Source organism: Coregonus clupeaformis, chromosome 6 (genome assembly GCF_020615455.1).
Source record: "Coregonus clupeaformis isolate EN_2021a chromosome 6, ASM2061545v1, whole genome shotgun sequence".
NCBI lineage: Eukaryota > Metazoa > Chordata > Actinopteri > Salmoniformes > Salmonidae > Coregonus > Coregonus clupeaformis.
Window position 1 is genome coordinate 49,824,611 of NC_059197.1, and position 13,011 is coordinate 49,837,621.

A 13,011-nucleotide genomic window follows, 5' to 3' on the forward strand; every position below is an offset into this window, starting at 1 on the left:
CCTAAACTGGGACATGCTTAAACCACCTGACCAAGTCCTAAAGCAATGGGACTCCCTAAATCTTTCTCAGATTATTACCAACGGGACTCCAAACACCCAGAAAAGGCTACTCTCCTTGATGTTATCTTCACAAATAATCCTGATAGGTATCAGTCTGGTGTTTTCTGCCTGTATTCGTAATGGCTGCTCAGTGAAACGACCTGTCCTGATTTGTCATAGACGCTTGCTCAAAAAATTATATGAGCAAGCCTTCCTTCATGACCTGGCCTCTGTAAATTGGTATAGAATCAGCTTGATCCCCTCTGTCGAAGACGCTTGGACCTTCTTTTTTGATATTTTCAGTGGTATTGTTAACAAACATGCCCCCATAAAGAAAATGAGAATTAAAAACAGGTTCAGCCCCTGGTTCGACCGTGATCTGGCAGAGTTACTTCACCTCAAGAATTCCATTTGGCAAAAGGCTCGGCACACGCATACTCAGGCTGACTGGCTCTCATTCAGGCAAAGGAGAAATAAGTGCACTCAGGCTATCCGGAAGGTCAAAGTTAGATACTTTAAGGAGCAGTTCTCTCTCTGTGGGTCTAACCCCAAGAAGTTCTGGAAAATGGTTAAAGACCTGGAGAATAAACCCTCCTCCTCACAGCTGCCCATGTCCCTTAATGTTGATGATGTGGTTGTTACTGACAAGGAACACATGGCTGAGCTCTTTAATCACCACTTCATTAAGTCAGGATTCCTATTTGACTCAGCCATGCCTCCTTGCCCGTCCAACATTTCCTCATCTCCCACCCCTTCTAATGCGACTAGCCCCGATGCTCCTCCCTCTTTTCCCCCTGCCCCGCTACAAAATTTCTCCCTGCAGGCGGTCACAGAGTCCGAGGTGCTAAAGGAGCTCCTTAAACTTGACACCAAAAAAAACATCTGGGTCAGATGGTTTAGACCCTTTCTTCTTTAAGGTTGCTGCCCCTATCGTCGCCAAGCCTATCTCTGACCTTTTTAACCTGTCTCTCCTCTCTGGGGAGGTTCCCATTGCTTGGAAGGCAGCCATGGTGCGTCCTTTATTTAAGGGGGAGATCAAGCTGATCCTAACTGTTTACAGGCCAATTTCTATTTTGCCCTGTTTATCAAAAGTGTTGGAAAAACTTGTCAATAATCAACTGACTGGCTTTCTTGATGTCTATAGTATTCGCTCTGGAATGCAATCTGGTTTCCGCACAGGTTATGGATGTGTCACTGCAACCTTAAAGGTCCTAAATGATGTCACCATTGCCCTTGATTCTAAGCAATGTTGTGCTGCTATTTTTATTGACCTGGCCAAAGCTTTTGATACGGTAGACCATTCCGTTCTTGTGGGCCGGCTAAGGAGTATTGGAGTCTCTGAGGGGTCTTTGGCCTGGTTTGCTAACTACCTCTCTCAAAGAGTGCAGTGTATAAAGTCAGAACATCTGCTGTTTCAGGCACTGCCTGTCACCAAGGGAGTACCCCAAGGCTCGATCCTTGGTCCCACGCTCTTCTCAATTTACATCAACAACATAGCTCAGCGGGTAGGAAGCTCTCTCATCCATTTAAATGCAGATGATACAGTCTTATACTCAGCTGGCTCCTCCCTGGATTTTGTGATAAACGCTCTACAACTAAGCTTTCTTAGTGTCCAACAAGCTTTCTCTGCCCTTAACCTTGTTCTGAACACCTCCAAAACAAAGATTATGTGGTTTGGTAAGAAGAATGCCCCTCTCTCCACCGGTGTGATTACTACTTCTGAGGGTTTAGAGCTTGAGGTAGTCACCTCATACAAGTGCTTGGGAGTATGGCTAGATGGTACACTGTCCTTCTCTCAGCACATATCAAAGCTGCAGGATAAGGTTAAATCTAGACTTGGTTTCCTCTATCGTAATCGCTCCTCTTTTACCCCAGCTGCCAAACTAACCCTGATTCAGATGACCATCCTACCCATGCTAGATTACGGAGACGTAATTTATAGATAGGCAGGTAAGGGTGCTCTCGAGCAGCTAGATGTTCTTTGCCATTCGGCCATCAGATTTGCCACCAATGCTCCTTATAGGACACATCACTGCACTCTATACTCCTCTGTAAACTGGTCATCTCTGTATACTTGTCGCAAGACCCACTGGTTGATGCTTATTTATAAAACCCTCTTAGGCCTCACTCCCCCCTATCTGAGATACCTACTGCAGCCCTCATCCTCCACATACAACACCTGTTCTGCCAGTCACATTCTGTTAAAGGTCCCCAAAGCACACACATCCCTGGGTCGCTCCTCTTTTCAGTCCGCTGCAGCTAGTGACTGGAATGAGCTGCTAAAAACACTCAAACTGGACAGTTTTATCTCCATCTCTTCATTCAAAGAGTCAATCATGGACACTCTTACTGACAGTTGTGGCTGCTTCGCACGATGTATTGTTGTCTCTACCTTCTTGCCTTTTGTGCTGTTGTCTGTGCCCAATAATGTTTGTACCATGTTTTGTGCTGCTACCATGTTGTGCTGCTGCCATGTTGTGTTGCTACCATGTTGTTGTCATGTTGTGTTGCTACCATGCTGTGTTGTCATGTGTTGCTGCCATGCTATGTTGTTGTCTTAGGTCTCTCTTTATGTAGTGTTGTGGTGTCTCTCTCTTGTCGTGATGTGTGTTTTGTCCTATATATATAAACTCAGCAAAAAAAGAAACATCCCTTTTTCAGGACCCTGTCTTTCAAAGATAATTTGTAAAAATCCAAATAACTTCACCAATCTTCATTGTAAAGGGTTTAAACACTGTTTCCCATGCTTGTTCAATGAACCATAAACAATTAATGAACATGCACCTGTGGAACGGTCGTTAAGACACTAACAGCTTACAGACGGTAGGCAATTAAGGTCACAGTTATGAAAACTTAGGACACTAAAGAGGCCTTTCTACTGACTCTGAAAAACACCAAAAGAAAGATGCCCAGGGTCCCTGCTCATCTGCGTGAACGTGCCATAGGCATGCTGCAAGGAGGCATGAGGACTGCAGATGTGGCCAGGGCAATAAATTGCAATGTCCATACTGTGAGACGCCTAAGACAGCGCTACAGGGAGACAGGACCGACAGCTGATCGTCCTCGCAGTGGCAGACCACGTGTAACAACACCTGCACAGGATCGGTACATCCGAACATCACACCTGCGGGACAGGTACAGGATGGCAACAACAACTGCCCGAGTTACACCAGGAACGCACAATCCCTCCATCAGTGCTCAGACTATCCACAATAGGCTGAGAGAGGCTGGACTGAGGGCTTGTAGGCCTGTTGTAAGGCAGGTCCTCACCAGACATCACCGGCAACAACGTCGCCTATGGGCACAAACCCACCGTCGCTGGACCAGACAGGACTGGCAAAAAGTGCTCTTCACTGACGAGTCGCGGTTTTGTCTCACTAGGGGTGATGGTCGGATTCGCGTTTATCGTCGAAGGAATGAGCGTTACACCAAGGCCTGTACTCTGGAGCGGGATCGATTTGGAGGTGGAGGGTCCATAATGGTCTGGGGCGGTGTGTCACAGCATCATCGGACTGAGCTTGTTGTCATTGCAGGCAATCTCAACACTGTGCGTTACAGGGAAGACATCCTCCTCCCTCATGTGGTACCCTTCCTGCAGGCTCATCCTGACATGACCCTCCAGCATGACAATGCTACCAGCCATACTGCTCGTTCTGTATGTGATTTCCTGCAAGACAGGAATGTCAGTGTTCTGCCATGGCCAGAGAAGTGCCCGGTCTCAATCCCATTGAGCACGTCTGGGACCTGTTGGATCGGAGGGTGAGGGCTAGGGCCATTACCCACAGAAATGTCTGGGAACTTGCATTTGCCTTGGTGGAAGAGTGGGGTAATATCTCACAGCAAGAACTGGCAAATCAGGTGCAGTCCATGAGGAGGAGATGCAATGCAGTACTTAATGCAGCTGGTGGAAACACCAGATACTGACTGTTACTTTTGATTTTGACCCCCCCTTTGTTCAGGGACACATTATTCCATTTCTGTTAGTCACGTCTGTGGAACTTGTTCAGTTTATGTCTCAGTTGTTGAATCTTGTTATGTTCATACAAATATTTACACATGTTAAGTTTGCTGAAAATAAACGCAGTTGACAGTGAGGACGTTTTTTTTTTGCTGAGGCCTTTTGCCTTTTGATAGGCCGTCATTGTAAATAAGAATTTGTTCTTAGCTGACTTGCCTAGTTAAATAAAGGTTAAATAAAATACAAACAGAAAACTTAGGTCAGTGTTGATTCAAATAATTAAAGCTTCATGAATAATTGCTTATTTGAATCAGCTGTGTAGTGCTAGGGCAAAAACCAAAACGTGCACCACTTGGGGTCCCGAGAACAGAGTTTGGGAAACACTGCATTAGGGACTCTTGGAGCAAGGGAAGCAAGGCTAGAGCATAGAGTACCACAGTATGAGTCATAAATACCATAAAACCTAGCGGTCAAACAGGGAGATGGTTCCAATAGTTGTTCCACCATTCATAGAAACTCTTAAAGTAAGGGCTGTGTTCTGTGTAGGCTTGCCCTGGCATGAAGTTTTGATAACTGTGTATATCTCTAGGACAAGGTGACTTTTATCAATATATTCTGCTCTATTTACTCTGATTCGAAAATGCTAATTAGCATCAAAATAGACATCATGCAAAACTACAAATCCCTGCACGTCATCGCTAGCTGACACCTTTACTAACAGGTATTGTGTCAATTTAAAACTTGCACAAGACAGTTCACAGAATTGTCAATTTAAAGACATTTAGCCAATGTATTAATTACTACATTTAGCTAACATAGTTCATCCAGAGATTCTTACCTTTGCCTCGATTCGGCAGTCTCGTTAAGATCATCATGGCATTTGTAGTTCTTTATGATAGCCACATTAGCAGCTAATTAGCGTTTCATTTTTGGGGGGTAAATACAGGCGAATATATTGATAAAAGTCACCTTGTCCTGGAGTGATTTACATGGTTATCAAAACGTCACTCCAGGGCAATCATACACCGAACACAGCCCTTATTTTAAGTGTTTCTAAAAAATTATATGGGGAAAAATTAATGTTGGAAAAACTATTGGAACCATTTCCCTTTTTGACCGCTAGGTTTTATGGGTATTATGACACCTCCACGGTGGGGCTCTATTCATTTTGAGTTGCATGTAATACATATATCTAACAGCAGAGGGAAACAGAACACTTTCAATATTGGCCCAGACATTGGCCGTGTTCGAGAGGATCAAAACCGCAATGTATCATGGGTAAATTGTTACTGACTGACTGATGTACAAATAATAATGAGTCTTTATTTATAATGCAAGGTGATTTGTAGATCAGTTAGTCGACAGTCCTCTGCAGTCGTTTTAATGCTCTCGAACACGGCCATTAACTTCACGTTTATTCACACAGACTTTCTCGAGTGCTGGCCTGGGCCATCATCAATGAAAAGGTTATTATGTTGCTGTGGGAAAATGACAGAGGTTTTCGCTTTTTATCAAGTTGCAGAGACCAAAGGGCATTCTGAGGGCCTTGGAGGGTTCTTTCCCCTGGTGCTGCACACCTGTTAGTTGACCACATCACTAGCCGGCTAACACCCGATTACTCAATTCTGTACATTAGAGGCTGCTGCCCAATATACATAGACATGGAATCACTGGCCGCTTTAATAATGGATCACTAGTCACTTTAATAATGTTTACATACTACTTTACTCATCTCATGTATATACTGTATTCTATTCAACTGTATTTTAGTCAATGCCACTCCGACATTGCTCGTCCTAATATTTATATATTTCTTAATTCCATTCTTTTACTTTTAGATGTGTGTGTATTGTTGTGAATTGTTAGATACTACTGCACTGTTGGAGCTAGGAACACAAGCATTTCGCTACAACAACAATAACATCTGCAAAAAATGTGTATGTGACCAATAAAATTGGATTTCATCAGATGAACCCAGTTATTGTTTATTCCCAGTTGCATGCTGGTTTAGGCTGTCAATGCCTTGTCTAGTGTCTATCAATGTAACCTTTTTTTTGTGAAAATTATTTCTCGCTGATATGAAAGATAATATCCTTTTGCTTAACAATATCCTCTACAGAAGACGCCTTCGTCCAGTGACTTATGCCTCGAACACACCTACAGTGTTTTACGCAAAATGGTACGTAGCATCATCTGGATATGTGTGCAACAAAAGTTCAACTTTCACCTAACGCCATGATCACAGCGACAGCCACTTTGCGTTTTGGTACACCTATCATACATTCATTTCCAATGGAACGCTGCATTTGCCCTGCTGCATTGGGGTGCAGAGGCAGTTGCTGTGCGTTCTGTGTGGTGTATAAATTGGATTTATGGAATTTATGCATCCAATTATATGTATAGACAGCTTGGCAGTAATAGTAGCAGAAGGTGAATGTGGAACTTTTGTTGCACACATATCCAGATGATGCTGCATACCAGTTGGTAGCTCAGTTGGTAGAGCATGGCGCTTGCAACGCTAGGGTTGTGGGTTCGATTCCCACAGGGGCCAGTATGGAAAATGTATGCACTCACTAACTGTAAGTCTGCTAAATGACAACAACAACAAAAAAACTATTTTGCATAATGATGATGTAGGTGTGATCAAGGCATTCTGATACCATTTCAGTCAAGCCATCTATGCATACAATTTGATGCATACTTTCAATAAATCCAATGTATGCACCACATAGAACGCACTGCAACTGCCTCTGCAACACAATGCTGCAAGGCAAACGCAGCGTTCCATCGGAAATGAATGTACTTCTGGTGTACCAAAAACGCAATGACACTGTCGGTGTGATCAAGGCTGTCGGTGTGATGGAGGCGTTATGTGTAATGTAATGTAAAGCCTTGATCACACCGATAGTGTCCTTGCGCAAAATAGGAAGCAGCATCATCTGGATATGTGTGCAACAAAAGTTCAACATTCACCTTCTGCTACCATTTCTGTCAAGTTGTCTACACATACAGTTTGATACATACGTTCGGTAAATTCAACGTATGTACCACACAGAAAGCACTGCAACTGCCTTGTCAAAGACTCCAGCCACCCTAGTCATAGACTGTTCTCTCTGCAACCGCACAGCAAGTGGTACTGGAGCGCCAAGTCTAGGCCCAAAAGGCTTCTTAACAGCTTCTACCCCCAAGCCATAAGACTCCTGAACAGCTAATCATGCCCCCCCCCCACCCCCCCACCCCCTCTTTTACGCTGCTGCTGCTCTGTTTATTATCTATGCATAGTCACTTTAATTCTACCCACATGTACATATTACCTCGACTAACTGGTGCCCCCCCCCGCACATTGACTCTGTACCAGTACACCCTGTTTTTAGCCTCCCTACTGTTATTTTATTTTACTGCTGCTCTTTAATTATTTGCTATTTTTATTTTTTTACTTATCTATTTTTTACTTAACACTTTTTTTTCTTTTTTCTTAAAACTGCATTGTGGTTAAGGGATTGTAAGTAAGCATTTCACTGTAAGGTCTACACCAGTTGTATTCGGCGCATGTGGCAAATAACATTTGATTTGATTTGAAAGCAATGCTGCAAGGCAAACGCAGCGTTCCATTGGAAATAAATGTACTTCTTGTGTACCAAAAATGTGAAAACGATGTCAGTGTGATCGAGGCGTAACTGAGAGTCATGATCAAGGGCTAGCTTGCAGGCAGCTCTTGATTTGAAAACAGTGTACATTTGAGAATTGCCCAGAATATACAATTCATTGTTATGGATAGAATGCAGAGTCCTTATCAATTGTGTCTAAAAATTGATTATATTTATATTTTATGTGGTGGGGTCACCCACATGACATTGAAAATATATTTGATAGAATTGCATTAATTGCATTAGAGTTTAATTATGGATATTGGAGGTAAATTAAATTCATTTTGAAATTGATACTATAATTGGATTGCTGTAACTGAGGACAAAAAATGAAATGAGGCTATGGGGAATGTCCACATTTGCACAAATCTGTCATCGTTTTTTGCTTTTATCTTTAATAAATGTTAATTGTTGTTGTTGTTTAAAAGTGGCTTTGATGATATCATGCACATTTCTCAAAAGTCAGCTCGTGGTGAGTCGATTTCTCTGGTCTTGTTCCATGACTCTCAAACATTCCACACGCAACAGGGTGGGGAGAGACTGTTGCTGCGTGTTAGCAGCTAGATGCAACAACTAGCGAAGTGCTGGAACCGTACGGTCTCTGGAACAACTGGTCCCCACAAAGGTTAGAATATGGGCATCGTAGCCCTTGAAACGAAAACAAGAGCCACTTTTCCCCGAAACTGGCAGTTGTTGACTACGCATAGGATGAAGACTGGTTTTGATTTAATGGTGTAATACGTGAGTTATTTGGAGTTTAACATGTGAGAGATGGTGGGTTTATTGAGATCCTCGTTGTCCAGGAGAACAAGATGGCAGCATTGCAGGCAAACCGAGCATGGTGTGGGTACTTGTTAACTCGTTAGCATGTTCAGAGAAGCACTGGATTCTGTAATTTACTATTGTTTATAAAGGTATGTGCGCTACAATAATATCAATCCAAATTAAAAAAGGTATGCATTTCGTCGCTAGTTAGATACCTAGCTAATAGTTGGTTTTACGTTAGATAGTTAGTTAGCAAATATGTGTAGCAAGCTGCTAGCCACTAACGATAGCAAAAAGTGTGTTCGTCAACCTGTGACTTTTTGATTCGTCCTTTGGTTTGTAGCTACATTTCGATAATTGTTTTGGGGGGATTTAGCTAATTATTGCCATCCCCATTCTCCTACCTATACATAGTTAAAGTTAGTTAGCTAACGAGCTAATCCTTAATTCAGCTACCAATCTTGGCTGTCTAGCTAACTAATTTACAACTTGAATTTACCAGCTAACTGGTTAGCCAACGTTAATGTTTAATAGCTAACTACATTTTGTGGACTAGCCACATTACCAACGATACTGTGACAGAACTGCACACTGTCAGCGAGTGAAGGGGGGAAACGAGAAGTCCCATGTCCTCCCTATACCATTTATGACATGGCTGACAAGATAACGTTAAACGCTTAGCTAGCTACATTCACCAGCCAGATGTCTTATAATAACCATCATGTTTTATCACTCAGTCATATAGCTAGATAAAACAGTAGCTATATAATTTACATACTAGTGGATTTCTAACTTGACACTACTAGTTACTTACTTGAAGCTACGTAGTCAATAGGTGTTTTATCAACCACCCATACCCCTCAGTCTACTCTGCACCTCTCCCATTTGTTGATGATTTACAAGTGGCCTCTTACAGACGGCAGCCTTCTAATCCAGAAATGGCGAGGAGTGTAATTCAACACTGGGCCAGGGTCTCCTACCATTGCTGGGATGTGGTGTAGCTGGCTCTGTTTTGGTACTTATTGTGGTAGCTAGCTACTAAGTGTCTGACAAGTATATGAAAATAATGATAAAGAAATAAGACTATGTTCTATCCACAATATATTTATATAATCTCAGGGTACCCCGGAGTGTAAACCTTTTATGGGGGGTTGTTTTGTTTTGCACGGTTCCTTTCGGTAGGATGACATGCTTTAGTTAAATGTGTTATACATCTAGCCATCCACTTATGTTTTATCTTTTGTTTTCAATAATACCTCTATTAGGAACTGAAGTAATGTAGATCCATTTTGATACAGAAGACGCCCATTCGCCTGTCTGAACTTGGCATATTTGTACCCTATACCCAGTATGAAAATGTATGCACTCACTAACTGTAAGTCGCTCTGGATAAGAGTGTCTGCTAAATTACTTAAATATATGGTGTAACTAGTTAGCCTGGCTGATGTGACTCACAGCGAGGGAGTTGTAAGTGCAGTATTTGCACAGAAATGTGCTCCTGAATGTGCTTATCTTTGATTGGTTCTCTCAATTTTTTTCTTTTCTTTCCTGGGGGTTGAGACCTCGCATCACTTGGATTTGAAAATCCAGTTGTATTGGGCAGCACTCAGTGGCTTTGTGTGGTTTTCCATGTGGGTGTTTGAGTGAGAAAGACACAGGAGAAATAATCAGTAAAAAAGCACATCCCTTTCATTATCGGCGCATCGTGCTGACATCAAAATAGCCTTTCCAGACATGTCAGGAGGACTGAGTTAGGTGTTAGTAACTCTAGTAGTAACTAGTGCCATGTCAGCATTAAACCATCCCATACTTTTAAGCAAACACTCACTCTGATACAATCAGCAGCACAGCTAAACCTGTCATATTTCCCAACTTTGCTGGTACTCCAACAGAGACAAGATGACATATAAAAGGTTTATGCTGAATGGTTAGCTTTTGACAGGCAGGCAGATTGTCTGTCTGTGTTTGCTTGTGGTCTATAGTGTCACAGTTTGCTGGTTGAATAAAGCCACTCTTATCTACTGTAGTTCCCTTTTTGCTTTCTCTGCTTTTCCTGCCTGAGTGACAGACACAGCATAGCTCGCCCACAAAGTGATGCGATTCCCCCATCATTACATTTGGTTTTAGTTTTTTTGCTGAATGCCCCGGTATAGCTTGCTATTGAACAGATAGCATGCCTGCCATTCCCTCCATTTCTATCTGATCTAACTGAAATGTTTAAGTGCATCCTCCCTAACATGTTTTGGTGGAAGTTGTATTGAGAAGGCCTAACAATCACCCACATAACAACGTGATGGGCTAAATTGCATGAAACAGCCTGACATGCTGACTAGAACGGGCGTGCGAGTGCGTCCGCCATCGCGCGCATGTTGATTTTTGTCCACCCACACCAGACGCAATCAGGACACGCAGGTTGAAATATCAAAACAAACTGAACCAACTATATTAATTTGGGGACAGGTCAAAGCATTAAACATTTATAGCAATTTAGCTAGCTTGCTGTTGCTAGCTAATTTGTCTTGGGATATAAACATTGGGTTGCTATTTTACCTGAAATGCACAAGGTCCTCTACTCCAACAATTTAATCCCCAGATAAAAGAGTCAGTTTCCGGGAATCTCTCCTCCTTCAGGCTTCTTCTTTGGACTTTATATGGCGGTTGGCAACCAACTTTATGGTGCATTACCACCACCAACTGGACTGGAGTGTGGACCTCAGTTCATCTTTCAATCACCCACGTGGGTATATGCTCCTAAAAACCAATGAGGAGATGGGAGAGGTGGGACTTGCAGCGCGTCAAGCGTCACAAATAGACCCAAATTCTATTTTAGCACCTGGCTACGCAGACGCTCGTTGACGCGCAGTTTGGATTAAATGATTGAATAACATATGTGTACATTTAATTTGCAACGCGAGCGGTGTGGTCACTATGTAAAGATTAATTTACGTTCATTATTGTCAGAAAAAGCAAGAGATTAAGTAGTGGTTGAAGTAAACTAATCATTCCCTTTTCTCTCTTACAGGTATGGCCTCACACATTTTGGTCTACCCGCCACACGTTTATCAAACCCAAACAAGTGCCTTTTACAGTGTGAAGAAACCCAGAGTTGAGCTCAACAGCTGTGTTTTTCATGAGAGGACCCTGCAGACCTATATAATTGGAGTAAACCTTGGCATTGCTAAGCCTACCAATATCATCCCTTCAATTAAGACGAAAGTGTATTGTAGACCCCTGAGTGGGCAGGACTTATCCTCGCAGGCAGCTACATCCCTGAAAGAAGTACACAGTGAGTTGCTCCAAAAAACGACCCAGACCCAGGGCCCCCCCTGTCAAGGCAAGGGTCGAGAGAAGCTGGGACTGCAGTGGGACAGCAGTGTAGCTACAGGTGCAGTCAGACTGGGTAGAGGGGACTGTGGCCAGAGAAGCAGCAGTGAAGAAGGTGAGGAGATAGAAGAGCACAGTGGCGGTGTGAACTAATTGGACAGCTTCCTGCGATGTGGGCTGAACTGTAAGGGTGAGTGGAGAACAGTGGGAAAGCCATGCAGATAGTAGAGGACATTTCCATGATATCTGCCATGTTGCAAACTAACGTAGGGAACAAGAACATGGTGGGGGGAGTGCCCCCCAAACAGAGTGGTGGTGGGACTGGGGCTCATAATGCAGCAGGGGATGGGGACTACCAGTTGGTGCAGCACGAGGTCTTGTGCTCCATGAAGAACACTTATGAGGTGCTGGAGTTCCTGGGTCGTGGCACCTTTGGACAGGTGGTGAAGTGTTGGAAGCGAGGCACAGGGGAGGTCGTGGCTATCAAGATCCTAAAGAACCACCCATCGTACGCGAGGCAGGGCCAGATTGAGGTGGGCATCCTTGCCCGTCTGAGTGGGGAGAACGCTGATGAGCACAACCTGGTGCGGGCCTTCGAGTGCTTCCAGCACCGCAGCCACACGTGCCTGGTGTTTGAGATGCTGGAGCAAAATCTCTATGACTTCCTCAAGCAGAACAAGTTCAGCCCGCTGCCATTGAAGGTGATCAGACCGGTCTTACAGCAGGTGGCCACTGCGCTGAAGAAGCTCAAGAGCCTGGGCCTGATCCACGCTGACCTGAAGCCGGAGAACATTATGCTGGTGGACCCGGTGCGACAGCCTTACCGGGTGAAAGTCATCGACTTTGGCTCGGCCAGCCACGTGTCCAAAGCTGTGTGCTCCACGTACCTGCAGTCACGCTACTACAGGTAGGTTGGGCCTGCCCGTTTACTAATAGGGTGTTGTTCATGACTTTATCTTCCTAGAAACATATTTAAAAAGTTAAAGTCAGAAATCAGGACAACCCCAGTAAGGCTACTAAGTAAGCACTAATCAGTTCGAGGGGCAGCATTTCACAAGGGTTAGCATCTTTTCCAGAGTTTTTAGATATTAGGTCGTTGTTATTATGTTATGTAATGTGAACAAATGGCCCTGTAATAATCTGCAGATTTTTCAGAGGGAGCTTGACAGCATGCAAACACTTCCTCTGCACTGCCTCTGTTAACCATCAGACAGTCACACCCAAATGAGCCTCGATTACGTAACCTGCTGAAGGAACAGAAATGTTTACGTGAACAAG

At 43.5% G+C, this 13,011-nt stretch overlaps 1 protein-coding gene across 1 annotated transcript in view; it reads left to right on the forward strand.

Annotated features, from left to right (window-relative positions):
- The first annotated feature begins 8,196 nt into the window (after nt 1–8,196).
- The window catches only part of hipk3a (homeodomain interacting protein kinase 3a), a 58,924-nt gene continuing 54,109 nt past the window's right edge, over nt 8,197–13,011 (forward strand). Inside the window, exons 1-2 of the mRNA XM_045220862.1 lie at nt 8,197–8,558; nt 11,432–12,640. Of these exons, the coding sequence (XP_045076797.1) occupies nt 11,949–12,640 (692 nt within the window). The 5' untranslated portion in view covers nt 8,197–8,558; nt 11,432–11,948. The remainder of the gene's footprint in view (nt 8,559–11,431; nt 12,641–13,011) is intronic.